This window comes from Mustela nivalis, assembly GCF_964662115.1.
Source record: "Mustela nivalis genome assembly, chromosome: 13".
Taxonomy (NCBI): domain Eukaryota; kingdom Metazoa; phylum Chordata; class Mammalia; order Carnivora; family Mustelidae; genus Mustela; species Mustela nivalis.
The window spans coordinates 80,488,705-80,506,494 of NC_139032.1; the positions used below are offsets into that span (position 1 = coordinate 80,488,705).

General features: G+C 55.0%; 1 protein-coding gene and 1 long non-coding RNA gene across 5 annotated transcripts in view; one reads left to right on the forward strand and one right to left on the reverse strand.

The window, feature by feature from the left end:
- The window catches only part of DAB2IP (DAB2 interacting protein), a 185,530-nt gene that overhangs the window by 19,293 nt on the left and 148,447 nt on the right, over positions 1-17,790 (forward strand). The window contains exon 1 of one of the 3 annotated variants that reach the window (XM_082695330.1): positions 1,041-1,183. The exons of 1 other annotated variant lie outside the window; for it this stretch is intronic. In XM_082695330.1, coding sequence (XP_082551456.1) covers positions 1,081-1,183 — 103 coding nt within the window. In that variant the 5' untranslated portion in view covers positions 1,041-1,080. Of the gene's footprint in view, positions 1-1,040; positions 1,184-2,210; positions 2,404-17,790 lie in introns of those variants that run through there. One more of the 3 variants, XM_082695329.1, reaches the window with a different exon arrangement.
- On the reverse strand, positions 193-2,068 carry LOC309846440. Of its 2 annotated transcripts, none has more exons than XR_014301939.1 (3): positions 1,953-2,068; positions 1,345-1,422; positions 193-262 (listed from the first exon to the last, which is right to left on the reverse strand). It is a non-coding gene; the product is annotated as an uncharacterized lncRNA (long non-coding RNA). The 2 variants fall into 2 exon arrangements; XR_014301940.1 differs by having other exon boundaries at positions 193-579.

Below are 17,790 nucleotides of genomic sequence, written 5' to 3' on the forward strand. Positions count from 1 at the left end.
GCCCTTGTTCTGGTCCACCACCAGCCTCTTGGTCTCTCCCTGGGCTAGTACCACACAGTCTAGCTGTACCTTATCAGGGCTTAGCTAAGGCACACCTTCTCCCTTGAATTAGAAGAGCTTTGTGAGAGCAGATCTCCATCTTCTTCTTCTTTGAATTTCTTCATTTCTCGTTACTGGGGCATGCCCCTCAGGTTTTTGTTTTTGTTTTGTTGTTGTTTTAGAAAGCCTTTCTCAGATGCTATCTCTGGGGCTTCTCAGACTCCTTTTATGCATAAAGGAAACAGGCAGAGAGGTGAGAAGACTTGCCAAGGTCATACAATCAGAAGGTGTTGGGTGAGGCTTTCTGTAGGATATCGAAGCCACCCCGTCCATCTATCCCATCTTGCCTAGGCTCTGAAGACCCTCTGGCTAATCTGATACGGGATTTTCACTTTTCCTTCTTTCAGGAAAGTAGCTCCTGAGTCCCGGGAGTGTGCCAGATTCTGTCGGTGCTGGGGACCAGATCGCATTGCTGGGGGGCTCCTCCCAGTGCTAGACACCAGTAGGAAGGGTGGGCATTTTATGGGAAATCGGCAAAGTCTGCAGAAGGAAGGCAGGTGGAGTTTCAGATTCGATTTAAAGAGCCCCACGCTGGGCGTGCACTTGGGGCCCAGGACTGCCTTCAGAGAGGACGCCGGCTTCCCGGGGGAATTAGAGGCGTCCTCCCTCCCTCCCGCCTCGAGAGGCAGGAATGCGAAGGATCAGCTTTCAGCAGAGCTGCGGCTGCCTTTCCCGGGAGCTCCCGGTGCAGGCCCTTCCCGAGCGGCCGAATTAACTGGTTCTGTCTGTCCAACTGGGAGAACAGCTCCAGCTAAAAATAGCGCCCTGCCCTGCGCTGGTCGCCGGGAGCCGGGGCCGCGACCGTGGGAGTCCGGGCCGCGACAGTCCAAGGAGCCCGGGGAGCCCCGGACGCCCCACCCCGGGCCTGGCCCCGTCCCAACCCCCGAGGCCGCGGCGGAGGCCGCAGGCACAGCGCTGTCCGCACAGGTGCCGCCGAGGGTGGAAGGCCGGCGGGCGAAGGAGCGGCCCCGGCCGTGCGGGATGGGAGCGGGCGGCGCGGCCTCCCGCGCGCTCGCCTGGGCCTCCCTGCCCCTGCTGGGGCCTCCGGCCGGCGCGCTCTGCGAGGACACGCTTTGCTGCCGAGGTAAGGCAGGGCGGGCTGCCGGCGTGCTCTCCGTCTTCCCGGCACTTGCCGGCGCCTCTTTCTCCTTCCCCACCCCAGGTCCGCCGCGGGGTCGAGCGAGGGAGAACCCAGGCGTCGGCGCCGGGCGCTGGAGGGGAGCCAGGCGCCCTCCGCAAACTCACCTTTAGTTTGAAAAAGTCGCCGTCTCGCCACCACGACCGAGAAGGTTTTGTCTCCTTTTGGCCTCTCAGTCTTCCTATCTGGAAAATGGAACAATAGAATCGCCAAGCTTTAATATGTGTTGTGACCCCAAGAGAAGTTGGGGGGCCCGCTGTAGCAGATCGCAAGCGCCCTGGCGAAGTTTGCCCGAATCCAGACAGGATTCCCGAGGGTTTATGTTGGTGGGAGGGCTGGAAGCGCCTTGCCTGTGACCTTCCCTCACCCTGCCATCCGCCCAGAGCTCTGCACCTAGCATCAGCCCGCGGCCCCGCCGTCGGAGCCCGAGGCAAGCTCTCTGCGAAGTTTACGGGGTCAGAGGACGCGCGAAAATCCTTGAGGGAGAAGAGGATGTGGAGTAGAAAAGGGGTGAACCAAGCAGAGTCGCAGTCCACTCCTCAAACCTGTACCCCTATGGTCCCCAGGCTAAAGCCAGGATTTTGTCTATGACATCCTAGGGGTTGGGGAGCGAGCGCAGTCCGGGCGCACAGAGGGCCTCCGCACGCTGGAGGAGACAGCGGCGCGCTCGACCCGGCCGGGTCGGGGTCGGGGTTGGGGTGCCCAGCCTAGATACCGGGTCCAAGCGGGGAATGGGCGGACGGTGCCGAGAGCAGAGGGGATCGCCCTGTTCCGTCTGGCAGTGTGGCCGGGGCGAGGTGGTTTGTAGTGGGGTCGATTGGCCAAACAGGTGCGCCCCCGCCCCGCCCCTCCCCGCCTCCGCTCGGTCCCGGCCGGGCGGGCGGAGCTGCGGGTGGCGGGGCCTGCGATTGGCGGGGCTGGGCCGGCCGGGTGGCCTGGGGGAGCCCTGCTGCCAGAGCACCGCGGCGCAGGCGGAGGCACGGAGCCCGCCGGAGTGCGCTCCTGCCCGGCCCCGCCGCCTGCTTGGCCCGCTCCGCCTGCCTGGCGCTACGGAAACTTTTCTGCGTCCCCGCGACTCCGCCACCTCGTGACCCCGGTCCGGCGTGCAGCTGGGGCTCCGGCGCCTTCGGGATGGCAGAGCACAGTGGCCCCGCCGGCGCATAGAGGTACGAGCTGGGGCCCCCGCGCCGGTAGACGGGGGTCCCCGGAGCTTGCAGGGGTCCCAGAGGCACTTGAGGTTCGAGAGGATCTGGGGGACCTAACGGGAGGTATGGAGATATCAGACTGAGGAGTGGGCTGCGACTTTGCTTTTCTACCCTACAGTCCCCCTGTGCCGCCAAACGGCGAGGTAGGTTGACCCTTTAAACTTCCCAGGGCGCCCTGCCTAGATCATTGGATCCTTGGGGGGAGAACCGCGCGCTCTAACAGGGAAGGCTCCCCGCCCCCGTCAGGGGCCTGCAGCCCGCAGGGGTTAGGGCGGCGGTTTTCTCCAGCCTCCCCACCGAGCGCTTCCAGTGGTCTCCCCAAACTTAAGACCCTCCTCAGCTCACCCTGGGGGCTGGTGGTTGAACAGCAACTCCTCCCATCCCAGAGCCAGTCACCCCGGGGCACCCAAGTTTGAGGTGTTGTTTTGTTCAACCAGTAGCCACTCCTCGGTGTTGAGGGGGCGGGGTCATTGAAGAGAGGTCTGTTTTTGGTTTTCTGGGCTGCCCTGACCCGTGAGCTAAACAGGGTAGGAAGAGGGACCAAAGGAACTTAGGTTCCAGTTCCCAGCCTGGTGGAAACGATTGGGTTTTCTGGTTTCCAGATGCTCCATTCTTCTAGAGCTGTCTGGCTTGAGTCATATGGAAACTGATCGCCCCCCCCCCTTCTGCTATTTAGGGGTGAAATTAATTTTGATTCGAATTTAATTTTAATTGAGGCTGGGTGAGTAGGTAGCTTGTCACCTACACGAATCATCGTCTTTAACATTATTTCTCCTCTGTCAAAACCAAACATCTTTTCTTGACCTAAGACTATGCAGCCAAGAGTTCAAACCAAATCAGGCACCAGCTCTGAGGCCCAGAGAACTTGGGTGTAAAGCCCAGTCCTGCCACTCACTAGCTGTGTGTTCTTGGGGAGCTTACCTAACCTCTCTGAGCTCAAAGGTCTCACGCCAGGGGGATGTAGTGAGAATTTTGAAAGAGAAGGCATGGAAAGCACGTGGCTCATAGGACAACAGCCTTGGGCTCCAGTCCATATCCCGGAGCTTGGGCCCTCTCGCAGCCTGAGCCACCCAGACCCCATTGTGCCTCAGTTTCCCCTCCACGCAAAAGTTGATATGAACCAGCCCCCTCTTAACCAGCTCTTCTGAGAGAAGTGCACAGATGCACATATCCTCTGAGGCATATGATTTCAGTATGTTTGCAGGCCTCGGTTTAAGACAGACCCATCCATCTCCCTCCTTGCCAGGAACTACTCAGAAGGCTTTTGCCTTTCTATCCACCACTGGCCTCTCTCTATCCCTTTTGGATTTGTGGAGGTAAAGGTTGTAAAGGACAGGACAGTGCAAATGTCCAAATTAACCAGCATTATAGGGAGAGGGACTGACCTGTAGACCCTAACCCAAAGTCACCTTCAAGAGCACCAGGCCACCCCCTCCCTTCTTCCTTCCCTGATGTGGCATCTCCTGGTGAACATCTCGGTGTCTTCTTAGCCGCCATCCTCTAGAGACAGCAGAGTAGGCAGCTGGTTTCATGATAGGCCAACTCTAGTCTGATAACAAATTCTTCCAGTTTGGAGCAGAGATCTGTGTCCCCATTACTTCTACCCACTGGTTCTGGTACAACCCTTTAGGTGTCTCTTCCTGGCTCAGCATTGTCCTGCGGTCCCCTGGTGCCTGGTGCTCGGTTCCTTCCCTTAGGCATTTGATACACGGAACTGAGTTTGACCGTGATGGTGACACCGTTTTTTGAGTGTTTATGACATGCTAGGTCCCGTGCTGAGCGCTTTGCACATTATTTCCTTGCATCCTTAAGACAACACCTTGAAGCTGATTCTTTTCTTGCTCTCATTTTGGTTTAGAGAGGTCACGAAATTTGCCCAAAATCATATAACCCATAAGGAGCCAAGGTGCATCCCAAACCTGGCATCTGCCTTTGGAGCCTGCGTACCTACTGGTCCTTGTTGTCCTGTGCTGGTCCGTGTCATGTGCACCCATGAGTGTGTGCACGTGCGGGTGTTCCCCCGGCCTGTGGTGAGTGCAGATGGTGTTTCCTCACAACCACCTGGGGGCACCTGTTAAAATGCAGATTCCACATCTCCACTCCAGGGCTAGGCTGCTGCACTTCGAAAAATTCGCAGAGCCGTTCTCACACACTGCACAGTCTGGGAACCTGGCCTCTCAGGTGTGCTTCGGGAGAGACGTGGGATATGGGTCCCAAGTGATCTAAAGTGAAGCCTTGGCTTTACTCTCTTCAGCTGGTTAGTTTTCCTTTCTGGGGCTTTCTCCCGATTGGAAAACGGACAGGATGTTATGCCCACTGGTGGGGCGGTGGCTCTCTGGGTGGATGTCAGGCATTACGGGGAGGCCCTTGGAGGACTGAGGCCACTCCTGCCACAGGAAGAGGAGTGTGGCAGCAAGCCTGTGGCTCCCAGGCTCCTGCTCACCCCACCTCCCTCCCCTCAAGGCCTGTGACCTCTGCTTTGTAGAAGGATTAGTGCACCTTGGGTGAGAAACTTGTGCTCATGTTTCTTAGCTGGGGTGGAGAGGCGGGCAGGATCACACCCCCCCCCAACACACACACGTCCCCTTCATCCTCCATGGCCCCATGATGACCTCAGTCAGGAGGAGCTGGAGGACCGCTTGGGAAGGGGAGAGGGGTAGGTCTGCCAGGCGTTCATCTGGGTTGTAAATCCAGTCGCCATCCACCCCTTTCCCTGGAGGGCTGCTCTGCCAGCCGATGGGCAGTTCTGGGGAGATGTCTGACTTAGGGCTGGCTGGGCTGGGCTGGGCTGGCTTCCGGGAGGGGTGGAGGGTAAACCCGTAGTCTGCAGCGGTGTCCCAGTCCTGACTGCCTCGCTCGGCGGCACACAGGGCTCTCGTTCCACCTTGGTTCTGTTGGATCCTGCTGAGAGCTCGGACTTCCCAAGCACCCATTTTATGCCAAGAGTCGCTAGAGTCCAGGAAGCTGCAGTGATACGTCCCAGACTCTGATGTCTGCATGCGTAAGGGAAGGTGATAAAGCCAGAACTCGAACCTAGGCCCCTTGACAATAAGCATAGGCCTTTTGTGTGCACTGGATCCGACATACCCTGGTTCTACCGCCCCACCTGGTCCTGGCTTCGGTGCAGAGCCCTCCTGGGGACTTGAAGATCTGTCTCCTGGCTGGGCCGCCATTGGGCCGTGTGATCCTGGGCAGAGCTGGTCATCTCTTAAACTTTTAGTTTCCTTGTCTGTAAAGGTTGAGGCGAGGGGGTCTGGGGGATGGTCAGTGACATCGCTGAGATTCCTTCTCGTCTCGATACTCATGGGTGACTCTTTTCTTTTCAGCCTTTCTGGGGAGGGGGTTCCGTGACGGGCTGGGGGCAAGTGAGATGTTGGGTTGGGTTGGAGGGGTACACTGGTTTATTGTGAAACCAGTCAACGAGGCTCTGTGGGCTCATGTCCAGGGGGCTCAGGGAGCTGGGGGCGGGGGCATGGGCAGCAGGAGGGAGCCCCAGGTGTGGTCAGGGTGCTCACCTCGGGAATGAAACCGTAATCAGCACTCTGAGCATTGCAGGGGGGTGATGATGGCTGGGCCTGTGAGAGGGAGCCGAGCAGGAGCGTGGGGCCCCCTCAGCCCAGCAGAACCCCACCTCGGCCCCTCAGAGCCTTTGCTGAGAGGCCAGGTTGGTGTGGAGTGGTCTCTTGCCTCCCTCCCAAGCCACCACGTGTCTCTCCCCTGGGCAGCCCTAGCATTCCTTGAGGCCAACCCCACCCCCCCAGCTGGGGTCTGTGCCAGCCTGGCTAGAGGCTCACTCTGGGGCAGAGCGTCCGGCTCAGGGGATCCGGTTGCCTGTTCTCCACACCCGGGGGGAGCCCCCAGCAGCCCAGCTTCCTAAAGTGGGGTCTTGTTAACTCCCGCCTCCACCAGCCTCCTGCCCTCAGCTTCCCTGCATCCTGTTTCTTCCTCCCTCCCTGGGTTGGGGGGCTCCCTGTTACCCACCTGCAGGATCAAACCCACGTTCCGTGCCCACTCCAACTCCTCCCCCTGCCTCTTCTGCCTCTGCTCTCCAGGCTGCCTGTCCCGGTCTCTGCCCATGACTCCTGGACGTCCTTCTCTCACGGCCACTGCTTCACTGCGCCAATTCTTCCTGCCCCTCTGGGTCTGGCCCAAATGTCACCTCCACTTGGTCTCATCACTCCACTAAGGGTGAGCCCTCGCGCTGTGCAGGCCTGGCGTGTAGCTCCTTCCAGCCGCCTTGCCTCATATCTAGTGGCCGGCTTGCCTGTCTTCCAGACGGGCTCAGAGCTTCTTAAGGGCAAGTCCCGGGCCTTACTTCTCGTCTCAGTGCCCACGGAGTGGGGTGGAGGCTGGCCAGGGCCTTCCTTGGTCTAGTAAAGGTTCATAAAGCCTTGTAGGGTTGGACTGACTTGTCATTGGACTTGGTTTTTCTGTTCCTGCCTCAGAGCATTTTTTGGGAACCCTTCTTCCCTGTGCAAACCGCCTGGGTCCTGTGTGTGCTCTGTGCTAGGCTGCCTGCAGGGGAGGAACGAACCCAGCGATGCCTTTGGTTTGCGGAAAGACTTCCCTGACTCCTTTGGACTGTTCTTGATCTGCTTTTTAAAAAAAATCTATTCTGCTTTGTGGCATCAAAGACAGAGAAGCCCGGAGAAAGGTCTGAAAAGGGCACATCGTTTCCTGCCCGCCCTCCCCCTGCAACCCCGCCTGCAGGCTGAACTTCGGGTCTCAAATGAGCATTGCCAAGATTCTTTAGAATTCCTGAGGGAGTGTGTAAAGTATTTACAGAGGGTCCGTGGGGTCATTGGGATTGTGCTGGGGGCTCACAGATGTGGCCCCAGAGGCACTTAGGGGTCACATGATTTTTCTAGGGTTGTACCGTTATTTGTGGTCAGAACCTTCAGGGAAACTGCCTGTCCCTGAGGTCAGCGAGGGTTGCTAGTGCCAGGAGAAGGCTGACCAGCTTGAAACCTCTCTATTTGGAATGAGGCTTTTTTTGTCTTTGAAACTCGTGTGTTGGGGTCCCTTTCTCTGCTGGTATCTGCTGAGAATGAACTTAGGCAGTGGCAGGTGGGTGAGGTGTGTCCAGGGGGAATGGGCAACGTCCTTATGAACTTGATCCATACCCACAGGCGGGCCAGGGACTGGGGAGGTGTTCTCTCTCCCTGAACTAGGAAGCTCCCGTCTCCTCGCAGGTCCCAGTGGCTGATTAAAGACCCATCTTGGAGTGAGGTCCGAGGGATGTGGGGGGGTGCCCGAGGGATGCCGGGGGTGCCCGGAGGAGGGGAGACGATCCAGGGAGATTGGTAATGGTCTGGTTTCCCGTTCCCATGCTGCTCCATGCTGTTCCTTTCTGGTCGGAGTCTGGCAGGGACTTTGAAGTCCTATGGCCTCCCACAGAGCCTTTGTTACTAAACATCCTACTCACGTCCACCTTACTGGTTTACCTGCCTCCAGCCCTGCCTCTGCCCTCAGACAGAGCATCCTAGCCCGGGAGCCCAAAATCCCAACGCTTCTGGGGGAGGCTCGCTGGCCCCCTGCTCCTCAGAGGGCCAGGAGGGAGTGTGAGGGTACGAATGTATAATCCCCCCCAGCATGGCTGGTGAATCCGTGACAACCGAGTCCACCAGGAAACGGCTATTTGACAGGGGCAGCGGGGACCCAGCCAGACATCAGGGCAGCTGGCTCCATCTCTCTGAGCCCTTCCCGGCAGAGGTGAAGCCATCAGAGCTGGCGCTGCTTCCGGGAGGAGACAATTCCCAAAGGGCGCTGCCAGCCCCCCTGATAGGGATCTGAAGGCGTGTGAGGGATTTGTTTTTCGGCCAGGATGTGGGGAGTTAAAAATAGACATCCTAATCCCTTGGGTTCGGTGTCACACTTGAGGCTGTGCAGAGCCCTTTGGCTCCATGAGCTGGCCGGCGTGGCTCGCGGCTCGGCAGCCCGTGATGCAGGCAGAGGTCGCGCCTCCCGCCTTGTGGCCTTGTCGGTGGGCATGTGGAGGCAGGCGCCGCCACACTTCCTCGATTGAGCCTGTACCTGCGATCTGGTGGCTGAACCTCGGTCTGTTCCCTCTGTCTGCCTTCTTTATTCTCGCAAGGAGCCCAGTGAAAGTCCAGAAGTCAACAGATGACAAGAGGAAAGGGGGTCCCTCAAACCAACAGGCACAGATGATGAGGAGGATGATGATGGTTTAACTTAAATGCAATGAGTTAACATATGGTGTATTCTTAGTGTCAGGGGTAGAGTTTAGTGATTCATCAGTTGCCTATAACACCCAGGGTCATTACATCACATGCCCTCCTTAATGCCCATCACCCGGGGACCCCAGTCCCTCCCCCGCCCGCCTCCCCTCCAACAGCCCTCAGTGTGTTCCTTAGAGTTAAGAGTCACTTCCGGTTTGTCCGGGGGCAGATTATTTTATTTATTTATTTATTTATTTATTTATTTATTTATTTATTTGACAGAGAGAGATCACAAGCAGGCAGAGAGGCAGGCAGAGAGAGAGAAGGAAGTAGGCTCCCCGCTGAGCAGAGAGCCCGAAGCGGGGCTCGATCCCAGGACCCTGAGACCATGACCGGAGCCGAAGGCAGAGGCTTAACCCACTGAGCCACCCAGGCGCCCCCGGGGGCAGATTATTAAGCGAAACAGCAAGGGCAGTGGGAAGCCTGAGGACAGATCAAGGCCCCAGGGTCAAAGGCTCCTGATGGGAATATAGAACAGGAGGGCAGCAATGCAGGGGTGGGTGGGGGCGGGGCAGGGATAGGGGTGAACAGGTCCCCTTGGGAGCCCAAACTGAACACCTTGAAGGCCATAATAAGGAGTGTGAACAGGACACTGTGGGCAAAGGGGAGGCTTAGAGGCTCCTAGCACACAGCAGCTACATGCTTCATCAACAGTGCCCGGCAGTGGCGGGCTCCCCTAGCTTGGCTGCAGGGGCATCTTCTGGCCTGTGGTAGAGCGGATTTCAGAGAAACTCCCAGAAGACACCCTGTCCGTCTCCACCTCTCCTGGACCCTGGCACCGTGGAAGAGGGGGGACCTCACTTCCTACTGCCTCGGGGTTCTGGAGCAGCCAGCTCTGCTGCAGAGTCTGTATCTGGGTTGCTCGGCTTTTTCCTAGTTGTAATCTAGGTTCTCCTGATTGCCTGTCTATGCCATGGTGGGAGGAATTAAGTGAGAAGGAGGAGGCGTGGGCTGAAGTTCTGGGGGAAGGCTCTTTTCCTCTCCTGTCCTGATTCCCTGGAATGCTTGATAGGCTGCTCTGATCTCTGACACTGGGCTCCTTGCTCCTGACCAGCCTGCAGACCACCAGGACTGGTTTTCTCTTCTTCACCTCCTCCCAGCCCTCTGACCCCCCTACCCCGACCCCCTAATCCCGCCCAGCTTCTCCTGCAGCTTGCACCGTCCACTCCAACAACAGTGGCTTCTTTCATGCATTGTAGTGTTTACTTCCTCTAACCTGTATCTTTATTAGCTCTAGGCCAGGGGTCTCTGGTGGGCAGGAAGGTGGTGAAACCAGATCCAAGCTGGATGGACCATTGGAAACCTGTAATCCACCCATATATTAGGGTTGGAAAGACAGAGGCCTGAGTTTGCTTATTAAAACTGTGTGAGAAGTTCATGGCAGATCTGTGACTCGAACCCAGATCTCCTGGCCCATTCTGGTCTTTGGCTGCAACACGGCCCTGCGTTTCAAAGCCACTTGGATTCTCAACTCCAAGAGCAGGGATTCCCAGCTCTGTGTGAATCCCAGTCTCACAGCCTTGGCTCCTCCTGGGGCTCAGAGCCAGCAGTGCCAAGCCCGCGGGTTCCCAGAGAGGGCTCTTGGCGTCGGTGTTGGCTTAGTCACAGGGATGAGGTCACTACTCACCTCTGCATGGAGAAGGGTGCCAAGGTTTGGGAACTTTCACTCTGAGCCACTTGTCGAGTGTGTGTGTGTGTGTGTGTGTGAAAAACAAACCTGTTGGTTGGGGCTTTGTACTTGGCCTGAGAATTGCAGATGTGGGGAGGCCACAGGGCCATGAGGGCTCCTGGGCTGGGCCCTCTCATATTCCTCAGTGGCTCAGTGTTGAAAAAGTTCTTGAACCAGGAGCCAGAACATGGTGTTAGTGTTTGCTTGCCTTACACTGACTCTGTGCAAGGTGCAGGACCTGTCTGGGCTGTAATAATGATTCCCAGCAGCCCACACTTACTGAGTACTACCCCAGGCCAGGCACTGGGCTCAGGACCCAGGACTTTCCAATATTAGCACATCTGGTTCTCACGGTAGTCCCACGAGCTCCTGTCATCATTTCCGGTTTGCAGATAAGGATACTGAGGCCCAAAGAGAAGTGACTTGCTTAAGATCACCTAGCCAGGAAGGAGCAGAGCTAGAGTTTGAATGAAAGTTTTCACCACCCCACGGCCCGAAGTGTCTGGCACTGTGCTTCTCTGCCCTCCAGCTGCTGTGAAAGTATAAATATGAAGAAATTAGGTGTGATTAAGGTGATGAGGAGCAGAAAGGGGGTAAATGAGGAGTCTTTTTCTACTTGGACATTATCCCTCATGTTCCCCCTCTAACACTGGCCTTGAGCAGTCAGAGGGGAAACGGAGGAGAGCAGGTATGGCTGTATCCAGGGCCCACCAGGGAAGGGCACATTAGAAGCCATGCTCTCACAGACAGCCAGTCCTGGTCCTGTCTCTTTCTACCTCCTTTAGCTCTTGGCCTTTTCGATGTTGGTGTTAATTCCATTCCTCTCTGTCCCCAGAAGGTCCCTTGAAGGATGGGCAGTTGTTGGGGCCATTTCCCTTTGAGTGGAGTGACCAGTGAAGTGTTGATTCAGACCGGGGGTCTGTGTTGGCTACTGAGTCCTGGGTTTGGAGTGGGAGGTGGGGGCAGAGCCAAGTAGCTTGTTCCCACCCCAGAAGGGCCTGGTCTTACAGAGAGGCCAAGGGTGGGGAGTGGTCTGGGACTCCTGAAACTGGAGTCCTGGCTGGCTCGCCTACCAGCTGTGTGACTCCGACAAAGCTACCTCACATCTCAGATCCTCAGTATTTTCATCTGTAAATTGGGCATAACAATACCTGCTCCTGAGGGTGTTGTTATGTTGAAATTAGGCATGGAGCTGAAATCCTGGTCAAGTGCTAGTGTTTCGTTAGGACTCACCACTATTTGCACTGTGATCCTGAGGGCCTTCTCTGTCACCTTCACACTGGTCTTGGGACACTCTGGCCAGTGTTCCTTTCCAGAACTTACTGCCTCTGGTGAAGGCAGTTCTGGGTGTGGAGAAGTCTGAATGAAAGAGACTATATGAATTGCTTATTTATTTCTCCTGTAAAGATACACAGCGCCTCAAATTGCCCAAACAAAAAGGTTTTCAAATATGGGCTTTTAAGTGAGCCACAGTGATGAATAGAGACAGGGGATAATAGAGGAAAAGATTTCTTTAAGGCACTTGAAGTTTTATCTTTTGCACGGCGTTCACATTCCGCTAGAGCTTGTTTCTGCCGTTGAAACCACAGGGGCGTGTGTTTGTCGGAACAGACTTGCCTGGCCAAGGTGGAAGGGACTCAAACCAGGGTGGGGTTCTGCTTTTCCTTCCCTCTCGAGAGCCTCTGGGGTTCAGTCCTAGAGAGAAAGCGTGCCCAGTCTTTGGAGAGCCCACAGGCTCATGTGTCAGGGAGGGCGAGAAGTCAGGGAGGCTTCCTGGAGGAAGTGTGGCTGGAGGAGGCCCTAGGAGGGCAGCTGTCCAGGTTTCTGCAAACAGGATTGCAAAATCACTTCGCCCAAGCTTGACTGCTTCTCTGGGGCAGCCCAGCAGCCAGGTCAGCTGGGAGACCTGGAGCCAGGCGGTCTAGATGCTTTGGGAGGCGGGAGGTGCCCAAACCTGCCTCAGTTTCCCGATTTAGATTGGAACCATCCCTAGAGGCCCTTTAACGTAGGCATGCCTTTGGAGAGGGAGCAGAGCGCTCTGGCTGAAGAGGTGGGTTTGAAATCTGACCTGGGTTTGTCAGTTGCGCTGTGTGCTCTCCAACGTGTCCCTGCACCTCCGTCTCCTCCTCTGTCAAATGAGGATAATAGTGACACCTACGTCACTGAGTTGTTTTGGGGCATGAGTTAGGTAATGCATGTAAAGTGCTTATCAGAGAGCCGGCCCAGGGTAAGTACCTATCATTATGACCTGCTGCCTGCCCACTGTTGTTTTTAGCTCGAGACACACCTCTCCCCACCTTCACCTCTCCCCTCCGCCAGGGTTCCTGTTGTTGACATCCTCCTCATCAACCAGTGCAGGGATTTCAAGTATTTATATCCTTGCTGGAATTTCTCTTTGCATTGTCTGGTTAATTACCTAATTGAATTAAGGCAAACAATTTCGCTTCCTTTCCCGCGCAAGGGCAGGAAGGGGCCTGGTGCCTTCTTTACTGTGATGGAGATGATTATCGAAATATTTGATGATGATGACACCTCCCTCCCTTGAGAGGTCTGCTTCCCACCCACCCCCCCAAGATAGCTCTGCAGGCCCCGTAAATCAAGTGGCAGCCACGTGTTTGGGAAACATAAATCTTGTTGAGGATGTCAATGGGCTCGGTCTCATGTTTCTGTCAGTGCCAAGCTGTGTTTTGGCACTTTCTTGTCTATTCCCAGAGGGATGGTTGGAAAGGCTCCCTTTAAATATTTAGAACTAATGACCTATGTGTATATTTGGGGAGCGTCAGCTGATGGAATATAAATCAGAAACCAAATCATAGGGACCAAAGCTTCCCACAGCAAGGAATGACTGACCCTTCTCCACACTTTGATGGTGTTGGTGGCACTGGGTTCAGCCCTGTCCCTTGCAGCTATGGGGTGGGGAAGCTCAGTGGTTAAGGTCATGAGTTCTCTGGTTGAGATGCTGGGGGCTTCAGATCCCTGCCCACCACTCAGTAGCTGCGTGAACTGGGATAGCCCCTTAACTTGTCCTTGGCTCTGAAGAGACAGATACCCTAGAACCTGCTTCCTAGGGCTGTTGTCAGAATTGTACTTCGTGCTGTACTGCCCACAGTAGCCACTTGTGAGCAAGCCAGCATCAACTCAAGGACTTTCAAAATACCCTCACTCTGTTCCTTACCCCAAGACCCTCCCCACCCCACCTTTCTAGCCCTTCCTGCCCTCCAGGAAGCAGGTAAGGCAAACAGTTGGACCCAGCATGCCCAAGGCTCTCCCACACCTAGGGTTCTTGGTTGGGCAGTTTCTTCTGTGGGGGATGTCCCTTCCCTGTCTTTGCCCCTCCTTTCTCCTTTAGAATGTATCTCAAGCTCCATGCCCTCCATGAGTTTTTCTTACAGCTCCCTAATCAGTCCCCTTTAAATGCCTTACTACCGCCCCGTTATACCTTTTTTCTGTGCCCACTGCTGGCCTTAGTGTGGTCTATGGAACAGCAGTCTGGGGAGACACGTAGTAGAAAAAGAGTTTTGAAAAAGGCTGCATACTGTAGGTGCATTCATACAGGACCAGTCCACATTAGCAATTATGAAGGCTCTGAGAAGTTCTGCAGTGAAGGGACCAGTTGAGCTTTGTTTCCTCCTGGACTCCTAAGCCTCTAACCAGAGGACACTTTTCTTCTTGGAATACCTCTTCACGGGGCTTTGTGATATTCTTGGGGCTGTGATGTTGTAGACCTCTGTATGAGAGTGTGGTGCTACTTCTGCATTTTACCATCAGGAAAACCAAGTAATGGGTCTCGGGAAAACCTGTGTGGCACACCTTCATCGCCTCCTGGATCAATGGGCGTCTGGGGCTGGGTGGCAAGGAGAAGCTGGTAGTGTCAGTCAAGGACCTGCTGTCAAAGAGCTTCTGTCCTTGTTGAGGGGATGAGCTGGGCACGTGGAGTAAGAGATTAACTGCCCAATCATGGATTGCTGTGCCTCTGTGTAACTGGAGCCCTGTCCCTGTCTGTGTCCCTGCTCAAGGAAGGACACAAGAGTCAAATGTCCTCTGAGAGCACAGCACTGTCTCTAGGGCCCAGGACCCTGGACCTCGCCTGCCCACCTCCCAGCCCCATCTCCGTGGATTTCTGAGACATTGTGGTTTGGTCCCGAGGGAGCCCAGCTAAGGAAGGGTAGGGAGGGCAGAAGGGAAGAGAATAGCTTTCTGTTTATCAGTGCACAATCTCCCCTTCCTTTCTGGGAGAAAAAATGCTCTCTTTTTGATTCCTCTTTTATTATCTGAAATTCTCTGGGGAGCAATTACCTGACGGTGGGAATTATCTGTGTCTTTATTCTAATGCCTGTCTGCCTGAGCTCCTTCTCGGAGTAATTGATTTGGGTAATTCCGAGCTGTTGAATGTGGTTCTAGGGGAGGCTGCTGAGGCAGAGGCAGGGGGATGCCCAAAAAGACATTTTCAGAGGTGGTCTTGTGGCCAGCGGCTCCTGGTGATGGTGATGGTAGAGGCGGGGCGGGGCCTGGAGACAGTGTATCTGGTGTCTCATACCTTTGAATTTGTCCCCTCTCGCACTGAAGACACGTGGGCTGCCCTTCTCCTCCTGAAGACGCGTGAGTTGCACAGGAGCCCACCTGACTGTGGAGCTGGGACAGGCTTATTGTAGGAAAATGAGGAGCAGAAAGGCAGGGGTCAGCTCTAATGGGTTTGGTCACTGCTCACCGCAGGCTGTTCAGTCCTGGGCATTGGCCCTGACCCGACCCTGACCCTCACCCTCACCCTCTGGCCTCCTGGAGGGTGAGGGAGAGCCTTTAGGGAGGGCAGCTGCTGTGAACTGGTCTGACCTTTCCCCTCTGGGCAGACAGAGGTGTTGGCTCTGGACCCTGCTTCCCCAGGGCGCCTCAGAAGCAGCAGGAAGGGAGGACCTTAGTGTGGGGAGCTCCAGTGAGACTGGGAGATTTATCTGCTCGGTGGATAGAAAGCAGTGCTGTCCCCCGACAAAGGCCTAGGGAAGACCGGATTTCCAGTGAGTGAGTGCTGGAAATGGGAAGAAAAGCTGGGACTAGAAGGTTCCTCGGGTCCCTCTCCTCTGGGGCTTGTGTGGAGGAGGCAGCCCGGTGTAGGGGGTTTCAGGGGAGTCTCTCTCCTCCCGTGCCCCCCCACCCCTTCCCACCCTCACCCAAGAGAAAGGAACCTCCAGACCCAGAGTCGGTCATCCTAACCTCCACCCTCCCCTGGGAGGCTTGGACATTGTAGCTCCCTTCCCTGGCCTGCAGCCTGGGTGTCACGGGCCATTTCCACCCCATTTTGCAGATGAGAAAATCAAGGCCCAGGGCGCGATCTGTCTGAGTCCCCACCGTGAGTTAATAGCAGGGCTGGGCCTCACAGTGTCCTCCTGGCTCCCAGTCTGGGACCTCTGTGGGCTGGGGTGGGGGTGGGAGGTGGTCAGCAGCCCAGTGGAGGAGGGGCGGGGGGTTTTCTGGTTCTATCGTGGCTCGTAGCTGTTGACACTGGGAAGGGTTACTTGAGTCTGTCTGACCGCCTGCTACACTGGGAAGCTCCTGAAGGGTAAGGACCCTTTGTTGTTTTGGGATCACGCCTCAGGGCTCCCAGGTGCAAGAGACAAAGCCCTCTCCCCCTCAAACTGGCCAAAGTTAGATGTATTTTGTGAGCTCATGTATATAAAGAATCCAGGAGGCCCAGGGAATCCTGACAAAATGAATTAGTTAGATGTTGGCCTGTTTGCCGTCCCTAGTCTGGTCTGAGTTTTGGTGTTACAGAAGGGCTTTCAAGGATTGAAAACAATTGGGTTGAACCTAAATGATTTTGAAAGACTCCTCCAAACTGTCAAAGGTCAAACACATGTGCTTAGAATAATGCCTACAACAGCCAAACTATGGAAAGAGCCCAGATGTCCATCAACAGATGAATGGATAAAGATGTGGTATATCTATACAATGGAATACTATACAGCCGTCAAAAACCGAAGTCTTGCCATTTGCAACAACGTGGATGAACTAGAGGGTATTACGCTGAGTGAAATAAGTCAGCCAGAGAAAGACAATTATCATATGATCTCCCTGATATGAGGAATTTGAGAGATAAGACAGAGGATCTTAGGGAGAGGGAAGGAAAAATAAAATGAAACCAGAGAGGGAGACAAACCATGAGAGACACTTAATCTCAGGAAATAAACTGAGGGTTGCTGGAGGAGAGAGGGGGTGGGTGGGAAGGGGTGGCTGGGGATGGACATGGGGGAGGATATGGGCTCTGGTGAGTGCTGTGAATTGTGTAAGACTGATGATTCACAGACCTGTACCCCTGAAACAAATAATACATTATATGTTTATTAAAAAAACATACGTACTTAGAAGCTCTTTCTGGCCAGATATAATACTATCCTATAGAACCGATGGGTAAATTATAAGGTGATGGGACATGATGAAGGAGTCATTGCCGAAGAGTGTGGCTTTTGGCTCCCTGAGGCTCCAGGGAGGACTTCTTGTCCCACTAGTGAGCTACAAAGCTCTTGCCTGGAGGGGCATGATTTTACTGAGCATCTGCCATGTCCCAGGCACTGTTTCAGTGCAGGCTGAGAACTGGTATGATTTCAGAAACTCCTATAAACCACCTCTGGTGCCTGAAATTCCACCATTAGTGATTTATTCCTTTGGGTTAAGCATTGTACTTTTTAACTTAGGTGTTAGGTACTGAGGAGATAGTGACTGGGGACCTCATTCATCTCGAAGCCTCCCTTGGGTTACAAGTTATTATTTGGAAATGTGGAAATAAAGGAGTTCAACAGGGGACCGGGATACGACACAGGGTTGGGGGTGGAAGTCAAGGTTTGTGCATGATACATCATTGTGACTACCCCACCCTGAGTGCTAAACTTAGCAGCAGTCAAAAATTTTAGTCATCAGATCACTTTTAGCGGTCATTGTTTTCCAACTTTGGATCCTAAAGGCAGAACAAGAACTAAAGGTCCTTCCCGGCTCTGGCTCCCTGCTGCCGTCTTCCGGATCCTTCCGCTCAGATGGGCGGCTCCTGCTCCAGCCGTCTGGGCCAGCTGCGGGAGGAAGCTGCTAGAGCTGCCCTCCCACCCTTTCCAGCTGGTCACCTTCTGGCCTCTAGGAACACCCCTCCCCCCCCATGAAAATATCTCACAGCGATGTGTCAGCGAATACTGATCTCTCCCTATACCTCATTATAGCGGTTAAAAGGGTGTGTGGGTTCTGGAGTCCGGCTGGGTTCAGGATTAGGCTGGACCAGCTGGGGACTGAGCCACTCTTTGCTGACTTTCTCATCTTTAAAATGGGATAACTGGACTAGCTCCAAGGGGTTTGGGAGGTGTCAGGGAGGTAGATGCTGCGTGTCAAGCCCCAAGTTCAAGGCCTTGCATGTAAAAGGGACTCCATATGTGGATCTTTGAGGATTATACTCTCTCGCTATTG